The sequence below is a fragment of the Drosophila ficusphila genome, unplaced genomic scaffold, assembly GCF_018152265.1.
Source record: "Drosophila ficusphila isolate 14025-0441.05 unplaced genomic scaffold, ASM1815226v1 contig_412, whole genome shotgun sequence".
Classification (NCBI taxonomy): Eukaryota; Metazoa; Arthropoda; class Insecta; order Diptera; family Drosophilidae; genus Drosophila; species Drosophila ficusphila.
This window is the reverse complement of record NW_025064326.1, coordinates 3,272,821-3,297,199: the sequence shown is the minus strand read 5'-3', so window position 1 is coordinate 3,297,199 and position 24,379 is coordinate 3,272,821. Positions and strand designations below refer to the sequence as shown.

Here is a 24,379-nt window from a genome sequence, read left to right as displayed (position 1 = left end):
TGCTGGGGAAAAAGAGATGGCAGCTCATTTGACTGATACGGCGAAACAAACACGAGTGCACAATTGGAATGCCGGGTAATCGGATTTTCCCCGCACACCCCATCGAAACAAACAAATTCATCGCCCCACCTTGTCACCTGTTTGTCGACTTCTGATCGCCTGCTACGATAGTCAAGACTTCCCCATGTCGGCGTGTGTGCGCTGCGACTAAAAATGTGGAGGCCCCCAAGTGGAGAACGGGACCTTGAGAAGGTCTCGAGTGGTGCCGCGATGTGGTTGTGTGGTGGGGCCCCTCAACGCAGTACCTCCGTCCCTATCTAACAGCACTCTGTTCCCATTTCCGTTCCGTTTTTCGGAGAGTAAGAGTTGTGGAGGGTTCTCCGCATCTTCCCCATCTTAGAAGGAGGTGGTGTGCTCCCCATTTAGGCGGACGCCTCTGCTCCGCTTTGCTATGATTTCTGTTAGCCCGCCCTGCTAGTAGCCATCTTTTTCGATTTTTTGCTCAACGAGACAAAAACGAAAGCGCAGAAATCAGAAAACAGTGAAATACCCCGAAAGGCTGCGGCACTGCACTGAGAAAAGTTATTAATAATGCATATACAAATTTAACCTTGGATCAATCAGTATTAAACTGAAACCAATACTGTTAACATGTGGCGATGGACTTTTCAAATAGAGGTAGCGGTAGATAAATTACTTTCCCTTGCACATATTTCAATTCACTTGTAAACTTTTTCTCTCCGTGAACGATCGAAGTGGCAATGGAAGTGGGTTTGAACTGTTTATTTTATCTGCTTTCTGGCCATGGTCTGGATGAGGATGGTGGCCTGTTGCCTTCGCTGCGGTTTTGAATGCACGTCGGGAGTTTCGGCGGCTTCACACCGCCGTGGTGCTCGGCCACTTCTGTTTTCCTGGTGTAATTAAGCAAACGAAATATAATAATAATAAATTATAATTTTAGAAGGCGTGCCCGGAACTCGAAAAGTGGCTGAAAACTGAGAGTCGACTAGCTCCGGGAAACCACTTTGGGCCATTTCTGTGGGAAGCGCGACGTTTGTGTGTTTAAAATATAAACGAACAGGCTCTAAGAAATTGCGCTATAAAAATTTGAAATTATAATGCGAAAATGGAAAATGGGCAGGAAGAGTGGGTTTTTGTTATGTTAATTTTTACAGCCATCCGGCCACCCAATCGATGTTAGCAGAGGGTACTCCACAACCCAGGCCCAGAAATAAACCAATCCCGCGCCGGAGCCGAAACCTGAAATCCAATCCCCGGCTCCACTTGGAGCCCCTTCTTGGGCTCCCGGTTCCAGTTCCCCAGTTTCCCAGTTTCCCAGCTGGGTTCCCGTGTTGTCTGCCAGACTTTTGCTATTTCTATGACAACTTGGTAGCTCTTGGGTAACTTCTAATGATTTTCTATGCCCGCCGCTGTTAAGGAGTTGCCCCCGGAAAGTGGAGAAGCCCCATTATATCCCCTCTTTGGGATCCACCTGCGGTTGGATGTGCTCAGTGTGGTTGAGAAATGTACGTTTTCGGTGGAGTTTGCGTCATGCGATGTTAATGGAACAGGCGATCAGAGGTCCCCAAGAAGATGACGTAACACGTAACGGCAAAAACCGCGCAACAACGCGAGCGAGATGGCGCTATACGACAGACAAGGAGAACGGAAGGTCGTATTGATAGCTTTGTTCATGTGTGTGAGTGTTGGGGCCAATGTACCCGCGGTCAGTGCATTGCACTCATCTCATTCCAATTTTTTTCGTTCTTCCCTCTCCATGGTTCTTTTATTGGGTTTAAGCTAAAAAAATAAACCAGGGAAAGATAATATGGAGCAGACGAAATAGCAGTCGTTTGCCGAATTTAAAATATTTATTTAAGATGTTTAAATATAATATTTGTCATGAAGACTGTTTATTTCTGTGTTTCAAAATTGATGTTCATAAAAAATAATATAAATTAAAATGTAGGTTTACTAAAAAGCGTTTTCTGTTGCCATGCCAGGTCATTGTTGATTTTAAAGACCCTCCCTTCCTCCATTATGTTCCTTTCCCTGGCTGCATTGTGCTGCAATTACGACAACGTCATCGTGTTTGTTCGGTGTGCAATTTCTTCTATGTGCACGTAGTTGCACTTATCTGCCTCTTCCACCGCCCTCTCATTCGACACAGAAAGAAATTTATAAAAAAATTCCCTAAGGTCTAAGACAAGATTCCAGTATCGGTATTCAAGTTGATATTGATAAGCTCAACGCTCTGGTCTAACATTTATCGAAAATTAACATAGCAATATTAATATGATATGTAAATAACTACACCGAAAATTTTATTTTAAGCATTAATAAGACAAATTTATAAGTTCAATTAAAAATGTCTGGGTACAAGTTTTTCTATGCCTCTTAAATAAAAAAGAGCGTTTGGTTATATATTTAAACTACCAAGCCAAATTCAAACAAATTTTTCATTGTGTACAGCTGCTCTCTGTGGTTGTGGTCTATGGGTGTGAGAGCAAGAGAGTGCAAGAACCATGAGGTTTGGGGGATGGTGAGGGGGTGGTGCCTAGGGCTCCTATCGCCGCCCCTTTTGGCTTTCTGTTGGTGGAAAACTGTGTGCCCCCTGCGCTCGCACATTTGAAAAGTGCATCGAGTGCAGCGAGTGCATCTCCCGACGTTCAGCCATCTGCCAGCCGAAGAGCAAAAAAAAAAAAAAAAACGAAGCCTAGTTCGGCGAGCCTAGATCCGAGTGCTTGGGAAAACTCTTTCGTTACTGCGCTTTTCTGTTAGACGATCTCTCCACCGGGCGGCAAATGCAACACCACCGGTTGCAACTTGCAACCCACCTGAGTGCAACTCCAACTAGTTGCATCTAATCGGGCGCCTAGGAAAAATCCTGTCCATAGTTTTCCCCAAAACGGAAAACTCCACGGCAATAGAAATCTACACCTTGCCCCGTAATAGAATCACCCCCTCGCTGCAAAACTTGAGCTTAAAATCAGATTTCGCTGGCGGTGCACCAATGAAAAATGGTTGAGAGAAAAAGTTTGAAAAAAAACGTTGTATGATTTTTCTTCGTCAATATTTTGTAACAGAGGCGCAGCACCGATGCAGCAGCTCCTCTGCTTAAAACGAAATGCTTGTGTAACGAAATAAAAATGCAATGGGAGAGGGAGGGAGATGGCAAGCAGTCAGCGCCAACGGTTCCCCTTCGTTGTCTCCCTCTTGCAGTGCAGTGCCCCAGTTCTATGTTGGTGTGCGTGCGAGTTGTTTCTTTTTTCTGTGCGGGCGAGCGAGGCGGAGATAAACGTTTTCAAAGAAAGAAAGAGCAAAAGAGCAATGCAACTGAACGATTGCCTTGGTACCGTGGAATCAAAACATATCAGAAATATGTAGTAAGGTTGATCTTGGCGTCGAAATATGTTGAGTTTTAGCTAATAAGTAAGCCAAACTTTAAAAAAGACAGAATCTTGTTTTGTATGTGTTTGAATTATTACATTACTATTATATAGTCATGGTTTACAGATAAACTATCTTCGTCCCACTGTGCAAGTGCAAGGCCTCTCAACCCACTCGCTCGTCCATGTGTAACTGCAGTTGAGAGAGATAGAGAAGGTAACAGGGGGAACAAAAAACCTGGCAAGTTGGCGAGGGGACCGGGGTAAGTGCAAGTGCATCGGAATCGGATCGAAACCGCCCAAGTGCAGGCTCCAAACTGTGCCCCCACTCGCCAAAACACGAAAACAGCCCAGAAGACGAAGGCGCACTCAGCGGCGTGCAGAAATCCGGAGAAGCGTTCGTCACTCGCCGATGCACGCGTATTGGTGCATACACAGTGGGTTATATTAACATGTATCGGAGATTTTGTGCAAAAATCTCATCGCGAATCGGTGGGCGCACCTGCTCCGCCCCCCTTCGTTTCGTAGGCCGTCTCTCTCACTCTTGCAGGTTTTTTTCGCAAGTGCATCGCTAGGCTGCGAAATCTGGGCGCCTTTTCCCAATGTAACACAACCATGCACCATGCGAGCGAAGATTGCCCCTAGGGTCCATTACGACACATATGTACGCTGCTTTTTTTTACAGGATTCCGTAAGGGGGATTAAAAAAAAAGATTAAGGAGTGAGCCATGTTACAACTCCACCTTCTCCTGCGAACGATATTCCCCTTTCGATTTGCTGGTCCTGCTCTTTTTTCGTTGTTTTATTTTCCTCTTTGCTAGCTGCGTGCACAAAAGTAACAAAATGTACTGAATGCCATCAGGCTCCCAGTTTCGTGGAGACCGACGATTTTACATTACGCTGTTCTCAGTACGGTACACGCGCTCATTGCGCGATGCCCCACCTCCCACTCTCTCTCTCCCCCTGTACTCGTTGTGTGTGTGAGTGCGAGTGTGTGCGTAATACTTGCGCGCTGGTTCTCCTCACTTTTGCAGCCCCTCCCTCCCCAAAGATTATAATGACTTCAATCCACTCCCCTCTGTTGTTTTTTTTGCCTTTGGCGAGGTCTTTGCTCTCGTTTGCTTTATCATTCTTGTTTTTGTTGCTGCTGTTTTAATGATGCGCTTTTGTATCTTTGTGTGCGAGAGCGGGCCAACTCCGCTGCAGAAGAGAACAAACTGCAAGTGCATTTTCCAGTCCTCGAAAAGATACATCCGTAAAAAATATAATATTCAAATAAAAAATATTTTTTTGCCTTACCACAAAAAAAATGATAAAATTTCAGAACATTTATTTAAATTGAAAACTTTTCGTAAGGTCTATTTATTACATTTTTATTTGCCAAGTTTATTTTTATCTTAGGCTTGATATGTTCGAATTTAAGTTTTTATATTCTTTTTGTATGTCAATTTTATTTTTATTTATTTTTTAAAGAATTTTTAAGAACCTCTTTAATTGCCTTACTTTATATTTGTTCTTTAAAATGTCCCCACTTACTTTTAAATAAGAAAGCAGATGATAAATATTGTGGAAGTGTTCTTCTCAAATGTTTGTTATATAATTCCTTTTGAAAAGATGATATGTTTACGATTTAGTCTGCTTGCATTTTTACTTAAGTAAATATCTTATGTTCTTAAGGGGGAAATACAATTAGAAATTTTTTTTTTCGAAAAATTTTTTTTGGCTTAATGTACTCCAAATATATCTGGGAGTAAGCCTTTAAAAGCATAAAGCCGTCCGGTACTTATTTTCAGAGTTATACGCAATTTAGTGAGGGTGTGTCATATGGCGGACATGCACAAAAGTAAACTTTAAACGCTTCTCCTGAAAAGTCGTGTTTTCAAAGTCGCCGTGCAATGTACAGGTCAGAGATTTTATTTTAATCGAATGCGGTTTTTTGCATTATGTTTGAAATTAAATTCTCCACACCATGAATATAACGGTTTTTCATATTTGTTTGTTATAACATGTTTTTTTTACAATCAAACTCAAAAAAAAATCGTTATTTTTGAAATTTTTTTTTAACCTAAAATTTTTTAATGGAAAAATAATTTTTTTTAAATATGGTTTAATTCATGGTGTGCGCTGTACCTTTAAGTTTAAAGCCCAGTTGCTGTTTTTTGTTTAAGTCGTGATCCTGGACCTGGAGACTGCACGGCGCAAAGTCCTTCCCTAAATACACGACTCCACATTATTGATCATAAATGGGCTTAATTACAATATTTTTCAAAAAACTTAACAGATTTTTATTGCTCAATAATTACCCAATAACATGCAAAAAGAATCACTAAGATTCATTTAATACTCTACTTGCAATCCACTCCCAAAGATAGCCCTCATTTCAGGCCTTCTAATTGTATTTCCCCCCTTAATAGCTAACAAGTGCTCCTTTGATATGTATCGTTTTCGATTTGTGGATCAACAAGTTGAATGCATTAACTAAGTTTCGACTAAGTGTAAAAAAGATAACATCGCTAAAAAGCGGTCGTTTCCGGTTTGGGATAAGCTGGACGTTGCTCTCCTCGTTTTTCGGGTGGAATCTTAACTACTTATCACAGTTTGAAAAGGGCTTTTCTACTTTTCAGCTACTGGGGTATCTAAAACTCCCCAGCCTTTGGAGGATTGACAGCTCCGCAAGCTTCTTTAAAATTGGTGGCATTAAGTGGACTGAAGTAATCCTCGTGCAGGAAACGAATGATGTTTTCTATGGGACACAGGTCGGCTTTATTTCCTCTCGAATCTCTGGTGACCCTCAGGCTCTTTCCTCCCTCGCAGAAATCTATCTGTTGCGTCACATCTCTGCCGTTGTAAACCACTCGGAAATAATAATCGGTATGGGCTTCACTCCGATAAACTTCAAATGCCAATCTGGAGGCATAGGCTATAGTTTGACCCTGGCTGGTAATTATTCCCAAGGCAGCTGTCAGATATTGCATCGTACAATCATGGCCGGAGTATAAAACAAACTTTGTCCTATCGCCGGAGATCATCTTGAGCATATAGCTGACTATGTGGCGGATCATGCCGTAGGATCGCAGCAGTCCGGATAGCTTATAGTAAGAGTGAGCGGCAGATCGTTGCGAAAGCTCATCGGCAAAGGACATCAGGGTGTCCACCTGGGCAGGTTCAACGCAACCTTCTTGGGATTCGTCGGCCTGCATCAAAGGATTTCCGTTTTCCACCTCGGGAGAATCAGGTTCAGGCTGGTTTTGTACTTCCTGAAGGTATACAATTTTGTCATAAAAACAATTCTATTTTTGAAATCACTATTAAATACCTGTACGGGATTGGCAACCGTTTCATCCTGATCTATATTAATCACATCCAACAGTTCCTGATTAGGGTTCTTTTTGAGTGACTTTGGGGTGGAAACCTGCTTTTTTCTACGACATGGCAAAGGAGCATCGTGGCAGAGAACTGTCAACAGGGCATCCACCACCTCGAAGGGATTACTTATGCCATTTGGAGTGTGCTGTAGTATGGTGCCTCCGATCCACTTCATCACTTCCAGGACTTCGGAACGTTTCAGGAGCTGCTTATCGCCCATGGCCTCTAAGCGTTTCCGCAGGAGAGCCGACTGGGGGCAACTACACTCCCCGAAACAGAAGGCCATGCTGTGGGATTCGCGGATATTCAGAGCCATCCATTTATCCGCAGGCAGCAGGGAGAACAACATGGCCAGGGCCGATTGAAAGGTGCGCCGATAGCGAGTGGTGAAGACCACCACTTCATCGGAATTGAGAAGCGTGTGCGGAGTGGTTTCCACCGAAGCACGATTGGGATTCGGTTTGAGCAGGAGACCCAGTGGATGGGCATAAACCTGGTGCATGATGTCGCCCACGTGAAGTAGCTGCGAAATGCCCCTGGAGACAAAACATTTGGAGTAGAATCAGTACAGGTATTAATTTATGAACCTGCACTCACTTGTAGGTAAGCTGACCCAAAGGACAACCACGTTCCGTGGCCGGGAGCAGGGGAAACCCGTGGAAAGCTCCCACCTTGTTCCAGTACATGTGATTTGAGCCCGATGCCGAGCTACTCGAGTTGTACAAAAAGCTGCGATATCTGAAAGAGTAAATCCTTGTTAATTATTAAATATTGAAGGAAACGAGATGACCCACCTGTTCACCAGGTTATCTTGGCCCCCACTCACGCCGCAATTGATGCCAGCACTGCGGACATGCGAAATGGGTCCTCGATCCCCGTGCCTGATGACCAGGAGCACTCCCTGAAGCTTCCAACCCTCCAAGATGCCGCCGTCATCCAACCGTTGCAGTTGAGACAGCGGAGCACAGCGTTCCCTGAACTTTGCGAATCGATGGGTTGTCGAGGAGGCCAAGGATTCGCCGCCCAAGGAACTGATGGTGCCCGATGAACTGGGCCCAAAAACAGAGCCACCTCCTGGATTCGATTCAACATTGCCCATGTAGCGATACATTCCTGGTGAGCGGAAAGAAAGTATGCAATTTAATTAAAGTAATCAAATAATTTATTTGTCACATCCTTTAGTTATTTCTTGATAACCAAGTAGACATCTTTTTTTCCTAGTTACTTACCTGCTATTAAAAGGAATATCCATACACTGAGCAGCACGTAGCAATAGAAGGCGCGATGTTGGGTGGCCACACGCATCAGTTCCTTGAGCAGCCTCATCCTGGCCAGATTGTCCGGCTCTAACCTGCTGGCCCCAAACGCCACTGCTGCTTCTCGGCATCAACTCGATGGGCGGCACTCTTGGAGGGTTCCTCTGGACTATATAGCAATGTAATATTCCTTTCCAACGCTAAGTAATCCTGGCAAAAGCTTCACTTCACGGGGAATGAGTTTTGACAGCTGGCTGAAGAAAAACCTGGTTTGCTTTGATTAGCTGTCAGGCGTCTACGTGGAGCAAGTCCAATTATCAGGGCATGCGCAATGGAGGTCACTTCGTTATCAGCTGTTTGAGCAGAGGTGCTGAACAAAGGGGGAGAGTTGAGTTTACTGGAGCCGGATAAATACATTAAATAATACCTTCCAATTAATGATAAAAATATCTATTTTATTACATACCATTTAATCCCTCTTCTTACCCAAAAGTAAACACTGTTTAGCATTTAGTATAAGCTTAGCATCAAGCTCGAGTGCACTCTTTAATAACAATCTTAGGGTTCCCAATACATGTCTGGCTTTGGCTCAAGGCAAAATAAATATGCGTAAACTGTTGGCTGGCTCAAAGGCGGGGCTTCGTTCGCCTTTTTACAGCCGGATTAAAAAAATAGTTGTATAATAAATGTATATTCTGGCAGATCAGGGATCTTGGTGGTATTCATAGTGTGAGATCAGATCCGGTCTAATCCTGCGCGGCAGTCAGAGCCAGAACGGTGAAGCGCACTTCGTCGGGATCACGGGCAATGAACTCCTTGCAGACCTTGGCCGCATCCTTGACGAATGTTTCCTCCGAAGTCGCGCCATGCTTAATCGGGAAGGACTTGCGGCCGTCCAACTCGTACAGAGTGCCGTCCTTGTTCACCAGTGCGATAAAGTGATGGTTCACTGTCTCGTGCTCGGCGGCATTGGTTTGACCCTCCTGAGCCAGAGCCTGGTGATCGGCGGTGAAGTCCACGTCGGACTCCAAGGCCTGGCCACGCTCTTCCGGCGAAAGTGAGGCTGTCTTCTCCAGGAAGGTCTTCAGTACTCCGCTATCAATGCTTACTCTGGATAATACGTAGTTAATTACAAATTAAAGCGTAAAGCAATGGTTTAACCTACTCCTTGTTGTTGGCCACGCTGTGGATCAAGGCAACGGTTCCGCATGCGTTGTGGGTGAATTGGCGCATATAGAAGAGATCGGCAGGATGCTGCTCCTGCACCTCCTTAATACGCTCATGCTCCTCAGCGCGATGTTTTTCATACTGTAAATATAAGCTTATCAGGACTATCACAACAAAATATAGAGAATATAACCCATACAGTTTCGCTGCAAGGAAAGAGCAAAATAAACGCCTTGACGGGACGTGGAATCCATTCCAAGGTATCCTCATCCAATCCAATGACGTCAGTTACCGACCAGGCTGGCGACACGCCCAGTTTATGTATGTACTTGGTCAGCACCTGGGAATGGGAAAAGTTAATGGCGTCTTTTCTCTTTAAATGCAAAGGAAGCGGTCATTTTTGCCAAGCACAAACAAAAAAGTTTGCAAAACTAAAACTATTGGTATTCCATCTTTTATTTTTCTTACCTCGGGGTTAGCTTCAAGAGGCGTCAAGGTCGACATTTTTTAGAATTTTCACTTTATTTGCGTAGTGAGTCAAAATACAAAGGAAAATGGGGATTCGTCTAGACAATTACCGGCACTTTTTCGACGAGCTTATTGTTTTCGGTTGACATATATCGATAGCTGCTAAGCGATAGATCGATGTTTATTGTATTTTTTTTTTTAAATTTGTGTTAAAGATATCACAATTTAAAAATTGGGGTAAATGTTTACATTTACATGTTTTTTATTATAGCGTAAAATAGTTTCAAAGACCATTCTTAAAAAATTACTATCTATCGATATTGCGTGTTAAACAACGTTCAAATAAGCTAACATGTGTTAAACTTTGGTAGCAAAAAAGGTGTGCAAACATTGGACGAAGTAAACAACATTTCGCATGTTGTTTACAAAATGACCAAAGCGAATAAAACGCCGCAAAAAAACATTGAAGCACACATAAATGCCTCCCTGACACCAGTTCGATGTAAGTTATCTTACAAAATATTAAGAAACACAATTTATGAAAATTCATTCGAAACAGATCTAGATAGTCCCTGCCTGCAATCGCCAACAAGTCACGATGCAAATTTGGCCACCTGCAAATCGAGGCTCGAAACCATAGTTAAACAACTCCAGGATAACTACGCAAAATGGCAACTAGCACAGCAGAGAGGCACCGCAATTTGCTATTCCATTGAGGCTAAAAAGACAAAGTGCTTGGAGAAAAGCCAGGACGAGGGAAGCTCTTCCTATCCGGAGGATCTGCTGCTGCCATGCAACAAGTTGGCTATAATAGCTTCGATTTTCGGCGATATAGCCAATAACGCAAAAGAGATTCTTCGACAACTTAGGGCTATTTGTAAGCTCCCAGGGGCTGCGGCGGATGTAGTATTCTACAGGACCTGGAAGCTGCCCCAATTCGTGGCTTTTACGAAAGAACTTTCCGAAAGGTACGAACAAGAAGCCCTGGTCAAAAAGGAAGTGGCAGGTGAGAAATTCAGTTTGTTTCTTTTATAAACCATACATTTTAATGGGTGTATTTGGTTTTAGAAAACATTGCCCACGCGACCGAAAGAAGCAAACTCATCGCTTACACAACTTTGTGGGAGTTTCCCGAGAATGTGGATTCCTATGTCCACTTAGGGTTTCTTATCCTTGCTCAAGAAGTAAACTTAAAGCAATAAAAAAAGCCAAAAATTGTTAATACAACGTTTAGTCTATTAAATGTACATATTCGGCAGTAAAACTTCAATACGCCATGAGATTATGCAAAAGCTTAACCAAAAAAGTTTAATTCTAAAAACTTTGTGCTTGTTAATACTATATGAAAATGGGAATGCAGCTAAATGCTGAAATGCTTCGTTAATGTTTGGTTTTATGTGTGAACAGAGATCCGTTCTAGTCGGGGTGCACTGTGGAACTTGGTCCACCACCAGAACCAGGCGCACGAGAATCCCACGGCCAACGTGGTGTAGTATAAAACGGTGGCCAGGTTGAACTTTTTCTGTAACACAAGATATATTATTCAAGATTGCAAAGGTATTACACTCACCTTCTTGTTGTTCCCCTGAGCCTTGAAGTCCTCTTGGTTTCTTAAGTTCTGGGTGTTGGCTTCGATTTTCTTGATATCCTTGGCTATCTCATCGGTGATTTGCTTGACGCTCTTCAGGGTTTCAAGGGCAAAGCAGCTAGCATAGCGTTTGTCGCCCACGACCATATCCTCTGGTGTGGACACCTGCAACTTGTAGTTGGTGACCGCTAGGGAGGCGCGCAAGGACATAAAGTGACTGGCTGCATTGCCCAGGATCTGATTGTTATAGCCCTTGGCCTCCGGATTATTGCAAATGTAATCGTAGCTGGGATCCTGATTGGGCATCTTGTCGAACATGTCGATGAGCTGTTTGCGTTGTTTCTCGGACTTGAAACCAAAGAGTTGCAGGTCCTCGTCGGTGAGGGAAGCCAAGTCTCTGTAGCTAATGTCCTCGTCAATCAGCTTGTCCACACAATTACTAGCGTAGTCGGAATCCACGCTGCTGGAGGACAGCAGCCCATTGAGGATCTCCCGTTCACGCCGTGTGTCCCTGCGAGCCTTATTGTGAACCCAGGGACGTCGTTCGTTTCCGAGGAAAGCCCCATCAAGTTCCTGCTGACGAGTGAGCGTATGGAAGTCCTTCTTGGCATCGAACTGGATGGTCGGCTGCAGTTTGGACGTGGCTATCAAGGGCACATCCTCCGCTGACATTGTAGAAGCCTTTGTTTTCCTAGTCTCTGTCACTGATGGCAATTATTTATCTATTTAAATGCAATTGCGCTAAGCTGAGATCCGCTGGGTCGGAAGCTGGCGTTTTACAACACTGTGTGTGGGGGTGGTCAAGATTTGCATTACAGAAATGTAAGGCTTAACAGAAAATGTTAGCAATCCCTTGACACGGTAATACGAAAACACATTCAAACACAAAAAACGTTCTGTAAATATTAAATGCTTAACATTTTATTTTAAAATATAACAAATTGGTGAATTTGACATGAAAATAAGCTCTAACTATCCGTCTTGTCGGGCGATGGTCTGTAGACTGGAGTACTGGTGGTAGCCGCTTCCTGCAGTTTCTTCATAAACAAGGCCTTTCGCTGGTCATCGGCATTTAGTTTTGAGCCCGAACCTGAGGCTTTGATGCGTTCTATTTTCTCGGCACTCGGTTCGGTTAGCACCAATAAGCCGTAGCCCATTCCACCAAATCCAATCAGCCACAAAACGGACTTAAAATATGGATTACTGAGCATTTTAGTCGCTTTTTTTTAGGGCGCTCCAGTAACTTGCATCCGTCTGCCGCACCTTGCTATCTCCCACAATTTCGCCGATTTTGTAGTAATAATCAAGCACAAATGGATAGTTTTCGTGGATGTGCTGGCGGAACTCTGCAAAGGAGTCGTTATTTATCATGCAGATACTTATATAAAGATCCTCTCTCTCACCTTGGTTTGTGTTCATGCGATAATAAACACCGTAACTGGCCGCAAAGCAAACTGCCTCAAGTACAAACAAAGTCTTCGCACTTCCCTTGATGAACTTCCAGATGGCGGGCTTTGGTGTTTTGGGTAGCATTATAAATAAAAGTTACAAAAATTAAACACGTTTGCTTTCTAAAAAGAAAAACAAAGTTTGCTTACGCAGGTTATCGAACAGTGTTGGGCAGAACGGACAGAAACAGCTGTTCGACCGGCTAGTGTGTGTGTGCTTCTTCTTGTTCCTCGGTGCAGTGTTTATCTCACGTTTTTGTTTTTGCCAACTGATAACGCGACGCAATTTAGTCTGTAGTAAAAATCAGTTTTTCACATCAATGGAAAATTGGCCACGATGAGCGGCAATATACACGGACTAAGCTGGTTTCCGCAATTTCCCGACAAGTTCGTGTCGTGGGGACAGGAAATCCATTTGTACGAGGTGCGCCGCAAAGATGATCACAGCCAGAAAAGTAAGTTGACTTTAAAAAAGATTTTCTGGCTTAAATTTACCCGAGTCTTTCTAGGTCGCCTGCCTTATATATCCGTCAACTACCTCGCCAACGAAACACGCTATCAATATGCCCGCTGCGTGGCCGCCTCTTACCACAGTGACCAACCCATAATTGCAGTGGGTCTGGCGGATGGAAAAATCGGAATATGCAACTTTCGGGACACCTACGACAGCAGCTGGGAGTACAGTGGGTAATCTGTGACACCAATTTGTGGCCCTATTTGATAGGGAATCTTATCTTCCAGCCCCCCGGCAGCAGCGCATGTGCACCTGCCTTGCCTGGAACGAGCTGGACGCCAATATCCTGGCCATCGGACACGACCGCCACCGGAACGACACCTGCATCACCATCTGGGACATCGAACGTGGTGTTCCCAAGGAGACTGCAAACTTTTTCGGCGTCGGCGAGTTCGCCAACTCTATTTGCTGGGACCGCAATCATCGCACAGTCATTGCGGGCATGAGCCAAAAGATGATCAAGTTGTTTGATTTAAGACGTAAATATTTTTAATTAATTCTCAATTAAAACATGATAATTATCATTAACTTAATAATCCCTTCCACAGAAAGCAACGCCACCTGCCAGAGCATTCAAACGAAAACAGTCCAGGGTCTCTCGGTGTCCCCCAATGGCAACTATCTGTGCAGTTATGTGGATTCGGTGATCACGCTTTGGGATCCTCGCAACATCAAGAGTCCTCTCAGGCAAATTCAGTCCTCGAAGAATCACCTGCAGATCGCATGGTGTCCGACGAGAACGAGCCTACTATCCTCCCTGCAAAGGGATTCCTCATACATCACGCTGTACGACATTCGTAGTGTGGATAACGAGAACTCCGGAGAGATCTACCATGTGAAGCGGCAGATAAGTCCCTTCCCGGCTAGATATCAGTATAGTGGAAAGTTTGCCTTTGTGAATTCCCTGTCTTGGCATTCGAGGGACTTCGAAAGGGCTCTCGTTTTAGCGGACGCCTTAAATATCTTGGATTTCCGACTGCCGGCAACTTTGCACACGGCTCACAGTAATCGCCGGAAGTTGCCGCTCCTTATGCAGCGGCCTCTGTTCACACCCGCCTCTCCTACTTCGACTACGGCGGTCACGCCCACCCAGCAGCAGCCCACGAGCAGCTGCAGCACAAACAGTGGAAGTTCCCTGGACTTCAACACTCCCGGTGGATCCCCTTTGAATGTGGACCTGCTAGAGCCCGAGCTTTTTGAACTCGATCTGGTGGACGAGACTCGTCAGCGGGCTCTGGAGGATTACGGCATCAAACCTGTTATCGAGTTTGCCGCGCTACATTTGACACCGTATCTGCGGAATGTATGGACCACTCTGAATAATGTCTACTGCGACGATCGGTTGACGGGCTTAAAGGCCACTCTGGGCATCAATTTAGGCCACACTTCAGAGGCCTTGATGGCCAGTTCCCGCATCGAATCTCAAGTGCTCCAATGGCCAGAGGGCATCAACAACTCCAACAAGCTGATATGCTACAGGTAAGTTTATGGAGTTCATCGAACTATTTTAAACATTATTGGTTTTTTAGGAGTGAGCAGCGGGACCTGGCTCTTCAGCTCTGCGGCTGGGCCTTTGAACAGGAGCTGGAACGCTTCATCGACCAGTTGTATGCCAACAAGGAGTACAGCCGTGCGGCCATGATCTGCGTGTTCCACTTGAAGATCTTTCACGCCTGCAACATCCTTTCCTCGGCGGCGGACAACATGAGAGATCCCAGCATGTACAGGATCACGGTGATAGCGTTGTCGAGCTTCAATGCAGATCGTTGCAGCTCCACTTGGCGAAATCAGCGCTCCAGCGCCAATATGCAGATAAACGATCCGCATTTAAGGGCCGTTTTCTCCTTTTTAACCATGGAAAAAGATAATTTCGATGCGGTCCTCAAGGAGGAGGGCGTCTCCCTCTCGGATCGCGTGGCCTTCGCCTGCAAATATCTGTCAGAGACCAAGCTAGCCGACTACATTACCCAACAAATCCAAGCGGCCATAGATGGCGGCGATCTAAATGGTTTGCTGCTCACTGGTGAGTCGCAGGACGGAATCAACATACTACAGTCCTACTTGGACACCAGCTTCGATGTGCAGGTGAGGTTATTAAGTTTAAAAACAGAAGGATATTTCTTACATCTACATTTACTGTTCCTCAGACTGTAGCCCTGGTGGCCATTAACTATTTCCGGCAAGAGCACTTTGCGGACAAGCGCATTCAGTACTGGATCGCCAGCTACCTCGATCACCTGAACAGCTGGGGTCTCTGGGAGAAGCGGGCGGAGCTGGATATCAAGATCGAGAGAATTCGCGCCTCTTCGCGCAGTTCTCGCACCGTCTTTCTGTCCTGCAACTTCTGCGGCAAATCCGTGTCGAACGCATTGCTGGACGAGCCTCGCCCACGGAGCACCACAACCAGCACCAACCGACTGTCCTCGTGTCCTAGCTGCCGCAAGCCGTTGCCACGCTGCTCCCTCTGTCTGATGCACATGGGAACGATGGTGAACATGAGCAACGGGGAGACCCCGAATACCACGTCCGAAGTGTCCGGCTGGCAGACTAAGCCCTTCTCCAAGTGGTTCTCGTGGTGCCAGACTTGTCGTCACGGCGGACACACTGAGCACATAATGCAGTGGTTCAAGTAAGTCCACAAAAGCCTTTTAATGAGTGATTAAGATTTAATGTTTACCTGCATATTCTTTCTTCAACAGACAGAACTCGGAGTGCCCCGTGTCGTCCTGCAACTGCCGCTGCTTCGACATGGATGGCACCAAGCCGAATACGTTAAGAGACATTTCCTAGCTGTCCGGAGTGCTCATCCACAGCCCTTACACGCCCATGCCATACGCATTAAGTTGTTGATTTGTTCCAAGCGAGCGCGCCTTAAACAAACTCAGAAGTGTTCATTGTACTTAGACAGGGGATGTGCCCGTAGCTTTAGTGTTTATGACCTACCAGCTTTTAGCTGCTCAATTGCATTTTATACTTACATTCAAATAAAGGACTATAAAGATTAAACTCTTTGCTTCTTGGTTGGTAATCAATAGAAAATAAAAATGTTATATATTATTATAAAATTTCGTGATAGTAGCCCACTGTTTCTTATATACATTATATTTACTTTTTACTTATCGTGAACTTAGTTTATTTATATAGGAGAAACCGATTAATCCGTATCAGCTGTAATTCTAAAGGGACTTTTGCTATAAAAACAGCTGCCACTTGCTGCAAGAAATCAGTTTTCTTATAGAGATGAAGCAACCAGTTCACGTTGTCGGCTGGATGATCTTTGTGCTCCTGCTTGGTGTATCAGCCGAGCACGAGAGCATTCTTTCTGCCAACAGGAGAATAATGGACCAAACACAGCGCATTATAGACGAAAATGGCGATCGCTGTGAACTCTTTTACGACTATGCCAATGGCAAAGATGGCGGAAAACCTTTATATGTAATCTTGCAAGAGAGGATGGATCCCAAGCTCTTTGCCTTGTTTGAACATCTTAAGTTTAGAAACTTTGAGGAGGAAAGTCTGGAGGAGAAGGCCCTCCAAGTGTACACAGCTTGCGAAAAGGCAATGGAGGAGGAGCCAGAATTGAATTATTGGGATTTGGTACAGCCGGATGTCGATCTCCCCTGGCCACAAAATACTCCACCCGGCAGCCTGTGGCCCAAGGAGAAGTTTCAATGGCTGGCGACCCTCGGAAGATTACGTCGCTATGGCATGGACCTGTTCTTCCGCATGGAACTGGAGTTGGATCACCAGTTGGGCTCTAGCAAGTATATGCTTTCGTTTGGATCGCCCAAATTCGTTATAAATAGTTACTATTCTGTGTGGGGTGGCGAGGACTGGTTGATTCGTCGAGGTTTCAATAGGACTAAAGCAGAACTTCTGTTCAGAGATATGAACAGACTGCGAATAGGTGTACAGAACATGCTTGGTTCTGAAGCATACAGAAGACAACGAATGACCCTTCAGCAACTGGAAAGTGAACACGGTTTCCCCGTCGGAAGATATCTCGAGATCGTCTTCGGGCGTCCTTTCCCCCCAGATTTCGAGGTGCTAGTGGACTATCTAGAATATCTGACCAATCTTCACAAACTAATGAGCTCCTACGACCAAGAGACAGTGGCCACCTACCTGATGGAGGTTTTTGTCAACTACATGAGGGCAGAGGCGTTTCCCATCATTACCCATAGGGAATACGATTTTCCGTGCGTCCGGTTTGTTTCTAACTCAATGACGTCTGTAAGTTACTTTCTTTACAACACGCACTTCCTGGGTTACAAGAAAATCGTGGAGTATGATGAGGAAATTCAACGCATTTTTGAAGCCGTTCGGGAACAGTTTAGCAAGAGACTAAATACAAACCGCTTAAATCTTACAAACTCTGAAGTAAATACCCTTCGGGAGCTCCTGAGCTCTATTACCGTAAACGTAGGCAATGTGCCGAGATTCCCGAGATATAGCCGGTACCTAACCGATTTCTATGTTAATCTTCAACTGAAAAATGATGATGATTTCCCCACTATTCATATGAAAGTTTCGGAGGTGCAAGAACAACTAAAATTGCAGAAATTTGTGAAGATCGAGCTAAATGAACCGTTTCCAATGTTTTACGACAATGCCGTTTTGGTGGGCAATGGCACCTCTATTGTAGTGCCCCTTCCCCTTCTGGAGGAACCCCTATTTTCGACCCGTGGTCACGACGTTTTTAAGGTATGTTTTTCCGGGAATCAAAAATGTAAAAATTAATAATCTACAATATTACATTGTACAGGTCAGTTTTCATGGATTTTTAATTGCGGAACAAATGCTGTCAGCTCTGTTTCCCTATCCGAAATTACCCTCATCCGGCTGCAAAAAGTTTAACGAATTAGTTGAAACTTTTGATGACCTGGGAAAGTACGTCGACATTTCTAACATCAGTCCACGGGAATGTGAGATGAGCAACTGGAGAGACATAATTTTAGTGCTACTAAATATGGTCCAAGATGCCTACTTCTCTCCGGGATCTGGATTCGACCAGACGCAACCTACTTTCACTGACAAATCTCTGAAACAGCTCTTTTATCTACACTTTGCCCAAAATCGACTTGATAAGAACTTTTATTATAACTATAACATAAGAAAGACCCCCTTTAATACGCTGCGCTACCTGCCAAGTTTTCGCGAGGCCTTTAACTGCTCTTCGTTAAATTAATAATAAAAACCAGGTAAATCAAGTTCTCCATGTTAAGCTTTTAACTTTGAACAAGTCACCGTTACAATTTGGCGTTTTCCAACACCAGGAAAATACAAATCTTTTAAATCGGTAAATTTGTTTAGACCTGGTCACGGTCACACCGCTTTGCACGTTTTTATGCGGCATTATTATTTTTTGTTGCTTTCTGACGTAAATTGCAATTGTTAAAGCCCTGAAAACCGTGCTTCCACTCTAAAGGATTACATGAATGGTTAAATAGTGACAAGATAAGCAACATACAAAGGAACAAATACAAGCAAAAATAGTGAATGGAAGGAATCAAAAGACAGTTGCGATACAAAAGAAATAAAGTGGGTAAGTAAGAGGGTTGGGGAATTTGGGGGCTAGGAAATATAGCATGTGAGTGCTACGAAATCGACCACTTGATTGCTTTATTTCTAAAACGTTGGGATAGCTACTCCTTGACCTTTTCACCTTTTTAGTGTCTACATCTGGGCCTCCCGTTTAATCTTGCTCTCCCCCCAAAAACTGGTTTCCGATTTAGAACTCCCAAGTTTAAAGCCTGCAGCGCATACCAATCTAAAATGCAAATATGTATACCCAAGCTATGGCTGGAAGTATATTTATTTTTTGTGCCCGAAGATCAAAGAAGGTTCCCCAAAACAACTCTGGCGGATTATTAAATACCTTTCTGTGACGTCGTTTTTTCGTGTTGATCTGGCTTTATTTAGCCGTCGAGACATAAATACGTTTGCGAAAAAAATTTGAAACTTTGCCAACCGAAATTCAACGTATCTCAGGCATTTTCACCGCGTGACCTCTTCGAAAACGCAAACGCACAATTGTTGGCACCGTTTTTGAATGAGTTTCACCAGGGAAATAGAGCATAAGGAATAGCCATTAAACTAAACGGTAAAAACGGTCTTAAATTATGCATTTATTGTTGATATTATACCTTCTTGTTGCCATTCAAAAATCGGTAATAAATCAAGGGGGGATCCAAAACACAACTTAAACGAAACGAACGGTTTATTATGTCACTCTACTAAATTTAGCACTCTGCGCAGTTCGCTCTTTTGGCTCTCTTCAAGCTTTTATACACGGAGACAAAAAAAATACATATATCTATAATCATTTCAATAAAATATAGTTTGATATTATATATTTAAGAAAACGTAGTTGTTAGATCCAAGTTCAAAATTTTCATTTTGGTTTTCATGAAATCATGAATAATTTTTCATTATGGGTCTCTCCTGGCTTTTTTCATCAGACTTATTGCCGCTAGCTAATTTACGCGTTGTTTGCTTTTCATTATTTGTCTTTCTGCCAGTACCGCTGTTAATTACCAGTTTCTACAATTCACAATTTGCTATTTGCAAATCAACCGGCAAAGTAAACAACAGAGAGAAATGGAGAGAACTTATTGCAAAGAGGCAGCTCGTAAAACAGCTGACGGGTCTCTCGAAAGCGGCTGGGCCGTCTGATTCCCAACGTTTTTCTCAGTTAGAAGCGAAATCAAGCTTCTGCCGCGAAAATTTTGATTTATTTCTTTCCTCATAATATAATTTGCGATTTTTCGAACAATAACGACACCGGAAAATGTGAAATCCAACCAACGAGTTGCTCTGGAATAAGACGCTTGATTGAGTTCAAGCGCTTTTTTAATTCAAACAAAAGCCCCAGCTTAGTAAGAAAACTTGAATATACAACGACAAAAATTCACGATCAAGGTCAGTGCCAAAAGGCAATTAAGTGTGTGTGTGTTTTTCGGTTGTTTACATATGGGCCAAAAATAATTGAAGCTTGTTTTTATCAGTTAAAGATAAAGTTGGTGGTGTTTGAAATGCATTCATGCTTGGGACTCAAAGGTTAAACCGGTATGATAACACCGATGAGCGCATAAACCCGTTTAACTTGTCCAAGAACCAGTGCAAAGCGCGGAAATATTGTGATTTATTGAGGCTCAACAAGTAGTGTATAGTAGTAGTATATTTATATATGCAAAAATTCTACAAGACAGTAGATTCTGGCTACAAAGGCCGGAAGAAGAAATAATTATTTAAACATATGTGTTTTGTAATACATCTGTACATTTTTATGATGCAATTGGCCTGGGATAGTTAAAAAACATTTTTGTATATAGATAATCTGGGCAAGTCATGAACTTTATCTCATTTTACCATAATCATTGTTCGTTTTAACACCAAATTGCTTGTTCCACCGAAAAGCATAAAAATTCGCAGTTACAATGAAATGAATTTCTGTAAGTGTCGCAACAATAACGTCACTTGTCTATTTATTCCGTGCACTGTTTACCTAAGCAATTTCAATTATGAAGTCATTGGCAAATTGTATGCCAAAAATTTCATTTGTTTTCGGAATGTATTCGTTTTCTGTCGTTAGACTATTTGTCAAAATATATTTCCACTGAGTGATAGGATTATTCAAGAAAGGGGGAGTGTACATCGATATAACATACCCCTTAACTTTTATTGATTCTATTAGACGACATTAATGCTGATACCAGTCGCCTTATGACATCGAGTGTTCTTGAACTTGTTCTATTTTTGTTCTCCGAAGCACACGCAATGATATTAACATATCAAAATGAGACCTTGAATAAAGTCTTGTTTTAATTTATTTTAAAATGGTTTCATAAGGTACCAAGCTAAGAGATTTCTATAAATTGTGATACAAAAAATATTAAAAAAATGATTCTTTGCACCTCCTTTAAGTATCAATTTAATTTTACTCATTTCAGTTTACAATAAAACAGAAGTGCAGCTGAACATACTTCCGAAAACATTTAGTACTACGTCCTCCCATCCACACACACTTCAACAAAATGTTGCGTAACTCGCCTTTCGGTGCCACGCCCACCTACAAATTACTGCTGGGCTTTGGACTCTGCTCCCTCGGAGGCGCCATGCTGTACGCCTACTTTAAGACTCGAAACGAAGACGAGGATACGGACTCAAATGACCAGCAGCAGTCACCCGGGAATAGAGGACAGGCCGTGGAACGGAAGCCCCAAAAGGAAGTGTGCCTCAAAATCGTTGTCGACAACGAACATGTCCCCCTAATAATGGGTCGTGGTGGTTCCAATATCAAGCTGATTGAAGAAAAGACCCAGGCCAAGATAAGATTACGGTAATTGGATTTGAATTTTATCGACCGAGAAATTGCTCAAACTTATTGTGCTTCTCACTCTTATTAATAAACATTTTCTTTTTTTCACAGGGACAAAGACAGCGGTCACAAATTCTGTGATATCACCGGTGTTCCCGATGCTGTGAAAGCAGCAAGAGTTCTGTTGATCAAGGAAATTGAGCGGGCGCCTGTGGTGAAAGTAGAACTGCAAGTGCCCCAGAGACTGGCTAGCAAACTAAATGGACGCGGTGGCGAACTCGTTCAGGAGATTCGAAGTACTTCGCTTGCGAAGCTGAATATCGATTTAAACGGTCGGAATGGCAAAGCTAAAATCACGATTGTGGGCAACCAGAAGCAGGTTAACGTAGCCCGCAAAATGCTCGATGATCAAATAGAGGAGGATGAGGAGCTTCTGCGATCCATGGAGGAAGTGGAGCAGCGTCGAGAGCCCCGCAGATCACCCACGAACAGCGTGGCTTCTTCCAGTTTGTACTCCTCGCAGACATCCTTGAGTTCCCACACACAACCTAGGGATAAACTGATGGCCTCCAAGGGCGAGGGAAAACCCATGGAGGTATACGTTTCTGCCGTTGCCTCTCCCACCAAATTTTGGGTGCAGCTGATTGGACCGCAATCCAAGAAATTAGACAACATGGTCCAGGAGATGACTTCCTATTATAGCAGTGCTGAAAACAGGGCAAAGCATGTTCTCACTGCGCCCTATGTGGGTCAAATTGTGGCCGCCGTCTTTAAGTTCGATGAGAAGTGGTATCGTGCTGAGATTGTAGACATTATGCCGAACCAGTACAATCCAAAGGAGCAGGTAATCGATCTGTACTTTGTGGACTATGGGGATAGTGAATATATCTCACCAGCGGATATTTGTGAGCTGCGCACTGATTTCCTTACGCTCAGGTAAGAAGTTTTGCCAGTGGAATGTGTGCAAAATAAAATACAACTTGAATTTTTATAGATTTCAAGCAGTTGAATGCTTTTTGGCCAACGTAAAGTCCACCATCCAAACTGAGCCCATTACCTGGCCAAAGTCCTCTATCTCAAAGTTCGAGGAGTTGACAGAAGGTATGTAAAGTACAATTAGTTAAAATATACTCACGATTAATTGCTGATCCTTTTCAGTGGCCCATTGGAGGAAGCTGATCGCTCGGGTGGTGACCTACAAGGAGCGTCCAAAGTCCACCACTGCGGTGAATTCCGCTGCCAAGGAGGGAACCCCACTGCCAGGAGTGGAACTATTTGATCCGGCAGATAATGCCGAACTGAACATTGGCGACCTAATGATCACCCAGGGCTTTGCTTTACCACTGGACGATTCGTATCCAGTAAGATCTCGCTCCTCCACGCCTTCGAGTAACAGTGACTCGACCATTGAGGAGCTGTGCGTTAGCAATCCAGTGACTCCCCTGACGCCCCACTCTCCCATGTCGATGTCTATTGATGCGGATAGCATTACGCAGGCAGAGGATGAACACCTCGCCCAGCAGCTGCAGCACTTGCAGCACAAACTCAATGGAAACAACATAGGAACCATTAATCCAGCCAAACTGACGGCGACAGACCTCGAAAATGGGAATAACAATAATGCGAGTACCACAAATGGCGGCAGCACGCATTAGGAATCCACTTTGTTACTAGTTATCCTCGCCTAATTCTTAATAATATTGAGGCTGGATGACCAGCTCGCTACTTGACGTGTACATAAAAGTATAGCTTTTAGAGAACTTTATATATAGGTACGAAGAAACACTGTTAATTTATCGCCGTGACTGATCGACATATCCTAGATCATAGAAGCTGACGATGGACCGGCACAGATCCTTAATTGTTTTTAGCAAGCTTTGCCATGTTACTTATTGTTAGTAAGTGCAAAAAAAAAAAACATTTGTACATTAACAAAAAATACAAAAAGATCACAAATTTATCAAAAGAAATGCATTTTTTAAGAACATCAAACTTAAGTCTATTTTATGGGCCTGCCTTGGGTTTCTGATTTTTATGTTGGAATTATTTTTTAGAAAAATGGATTATTTGTATAATTGTATTGATAATTAAGGGCAAGTAAAAAATTAAAATAAGTTTGAAACCGAAACAGGCCAGCAATACAGTCTTGTTTTGGGGATCTACCCCCTGCTTAGATTAGTATATCGTTAGTGGTATTTATAGCTATAGGCGGCAAGTAGATAGCACGAATCTGACTGCGCAGGCGTGCGATTTCCATATCGTCCCGTTCCATTTCCCTGATGAGTTGTGAGAACTGTACTAAGCCCTCGCGGTTTCCTGGAAAACCGTGTCCCTTGATGACCTCAAGTTGCAGCTGCATTACCAAAGGAAATACCTACCAATCAAAAATATTATTATGTTGACATATATTCATAGTTTTGTATCTATTTACATGCTGCATCATTAGAATCATCTCTTTCCCAGCGGATGCCTTTGCTTCTGAGAGTTTTTTGGAGTTTTCTGGCTGATTGACACATCGTATAATATCCATTAGTATTTGCTTAGCACTCTCATTATTGAAATTAGCCAAGTAGGACATCGTAAGCGTTTTAATGGCAGTGTTTATGACCGATTCAACAAATAGTTGGTTTTGTTTTGTCTTTTTATTAGAGATGGGTTATCCGAGTGTGAAGAATATCGATAGGGCGAAAATGTAAAGTTTAAAGAATAACCAAAAATTTCACAGCATCGAAAATGCATCATATATATAACAGGATAAGGATAACTTATATCGATAGCTGCTGGAGTATCGATTACATGCTTATGGTACTGCTTCCAAACAGCTGTAATATGCTTTAACAGAAAAACATTTAAACAAAACAGA

At 43.4% G+C, this 24,379-nt stretch overlaps 10 protein-coding genes across 11 annotated transcripts; 4 read left to right on the top strand and 6 right to left on the bottom strand.

Annotated features, from left to right (window-relative positions):
- Nucleotides 1-5,709: 5,709 nt before the first annotated feature.
- On the bottom strand, nucleotides 5,710-8,436 carry LOC108092532 (2-phosphoxylose phosphatase 1). The gene is made up of 5 exons (XM_017192157.1): nucleotides 7,985-8,436; nucleotides 7,550-7,868; nucleotides 7,353-7,493; nucleotides 6,706-7,291; nucleotides 5,710-6,646 (listed from the first exon to the last, which is right to left on the bottom strand). The coding sequence occupies exons 1-5, from the start codon at nucleotides 8,079-8,081 to the stop codon at nucleotides 6,026-6,028; spliced, it is 1,764 nt and encodes a 587-aa protein (XP_017047646.1). The 5' UTR covers nucleotides 8,082-8,436; the 3' UTR covers nucleotides 5,710-6,025.
- Nucleotides 8,437-8,520: 84 nt separating this feature from the next.
- LOC108092533 (ubiquitin carboxyl-terminal hydrolase) lies at nucleotides 8,521-9,782 on the bottom strand. The gene is made up of 4 exons (XM_017192158.1): nucleotides 9,647-9,782; nucleotides 9,378-9,518; nucleotides 9,177-9,319; nucleotides 8,521-9,121 (listed from the first exon to the last, which is right to left on the bottom strand). The coding sequence occupies exons 1-4, from the start codon at nucleotides 9,680-9,682 to the stop codon at nucleotides 8,758-8,760; spliced, it is 684 nt and encodes a 227-aa protein (XP_017047647.1). The 5' UTR covers nucleotides 9,683-9,782; the 3' UTR covers nucleotides 8,521-8,757.
- A 222-nt stretch (nucleotides 9,783-10,004) lies between these two features.
- Nucleotides 10,005-10,868, top strand: LOC108092582. Its single transcript, XM_017192227.2, has 3 exons — nucleotides 10,005-10,148; nucleotides 10,206-10,652; nucleotides 10,715-10,868. Exons 1-3 carry the CDS (start codon nucleotides 10,076-10,078, stop codon nucleotides 10,846-10,848), a joined length of 654 nt encoding a protein of 217 aa, XP_017047716.1. The 5' UTR covers nucleotides 10,005-10,075; the 3' UTR covers nucleotides 10,849-10,868.
- LOC108092581 lies at nucleotides 10,862-12,004 on the bottom strand. The gene is made up of 2 exons (XM_017192225.2): nucleotides 11,217-12,004; nucleotides 10,862-11,168 (listed from the first exon to the last, which is right to left on the bottom strand). Exons 1-2 carry the CDS (start codon nucleotides 11,904-11,906, stop codon nucleotides 11,040-11,042), a joined length of 819 nt encoding a protein of 272 aa, XP_017047714.1. The 5' UTR covers nucleotides 11,907-12,004; the 3' UTR covers nucleotides 10,862-11,039.
- A 124-nt stretch (nucleotides 12,005-12,128) lies between these two features.
- Nucleotides 12,129-12,445, bottom strand: LOC108092520. Its single transcript, XM_017192142.2, has one exon. The coding sequence runs from the start codon at nucleotides 12,443-12,445 to the stop codon at nucleotides 12,203-12,205; it is 243 nt and encodes an 80-aa protein (XP_017047631.1). The 3' UTR covers nucleotides 12,129-12,202.
- Nucleotide 12,446: 1 nt separating this feature from the next.
- On the bottom strand, nucleotides 12,447-12,826 carry LOC108092519 (protein CEBPZOS). The gene is made up of 2 exons (XM_017192141.2): nucleotides 12,638-12,826; nucleotides 12,447-12,580 (listed from the first exon to the last, which is right to left on the bottom strand). The coding sequence occupies exons 1-2, from the start codon at nucleotides 12,765-12,767 to the stop codon at nucleotides 12,447-12,449; spliced, it is 264 nt and encodes an 87-aa protein (XP_017047630.1). The 5' UTR covers nucleotides 12,768-12,826.
- A 16-nt stretch (nucleotides 12,827-12,842) lies between these two features.
- LOC108092518 (GATOR complex protein MIOS) lies at nucleotides 12,843-16,202 on the top strand. The gene is made up of 7 exons (XM_017192140.2): nucleotides 12,843-13,137; nucleotides 13,192-13,365; nucleotides 13,424-13,675; nucleotides 13,745-14,675; nucleotides 14,726-15,281; nucleotides 15,344-15,825; nucleotides 15,896-16,202. The coding sequence occupies exons 1-7, from the start codon at nucleotides 13,020-13,022 to the stop codon at nucleotides 15,984-15,986; spliced, it is 2,604 nt and encodes an 867-aa protein (XP_017047629.1). The 5' UTR covers nucleotides 12,843-13,019; the 3' UTR covers nucleotides 15,987-16,202.
- A 234-nt stretch (nucleotides 16,203-16,436) lies between these two features.
- LOC108092280 lies at nucleotides 16,437-18,384 on the top strand. The gene is made up of 2 exons (XM_043207943.1): nucleotides 16,437-17,925; nucleotides 18,005-18,384. The coding sequence occupies exons 1-2, from the start codon at nucleotides 16,437-16,439 to the stop codon at nucleotides 18,382-18,384; spliced, it is 1,869 nt and encodes a 622-aa protein (XP_043063878.1).
- A 128-nt stretch (nucleotides 18,385-18,512) lies between these two features.
- Nucleotides 18,513-23,483, top strand: LOC108092389 (tudor and KH domain-containing protein homolog). 2 transcript variants are annotated; one of them, XM_017191949.2, is made up of 5 exons: nucleotides 18,513-18,741; nucleotides 21,149-21,537; nucleotides 21,628-22,452; nucleotides 22,511-22,617; nucleotides 22,675-23,483. In XM_017191949.2, exons 2-5 carry the CDS (start codon nucleotides 21,233-21,235, stop codon nucleotides 23,169-23,171), a joined length of 1,734 nt encoding a protein of 577 aa, XP_017047438.1. In that variant the 5' UTR covers nucleotides 18,513-18,741; nucleotides 21,149-21,232; the 3' UTR covers nucleotides 23,172-23,483. The 2 variants fall into 2 exon arrangements, with proteins under 2 accessions (XP_017047438.1, XP_017047439.1); XM_017191950.2 differs by lacking the exon at nucleotides 18,513-18,741 and adding an exon at nucleotides 20,550-20,650.
- Nucleotides 23,473-24,197, bottom strand: LOC108092391 (protein C10). Its single transcript, XM_017191952.2, has 2 exons — nucleotides 23,948-24,197; nucleotides 23,473-23,890 (listed from the first exon to the last, which is right to left on the bottom strand). The coding sequence occupies exons 1-2, from the start codon at nucleotides 24,092-24,094 to the stop codon at nucleotides 23,687-23,689; spliced, it is 351 nt and encodes a 116-aa protein (XP_017047441.1). The 5' UTR covers nucleotides 24,095-24,197; the 3' UTR covers nucleotides 23,473-23,686.
- Between the last annotated feature and the right edge of the window lie 182 nt (nucleotides 24,198-24,379).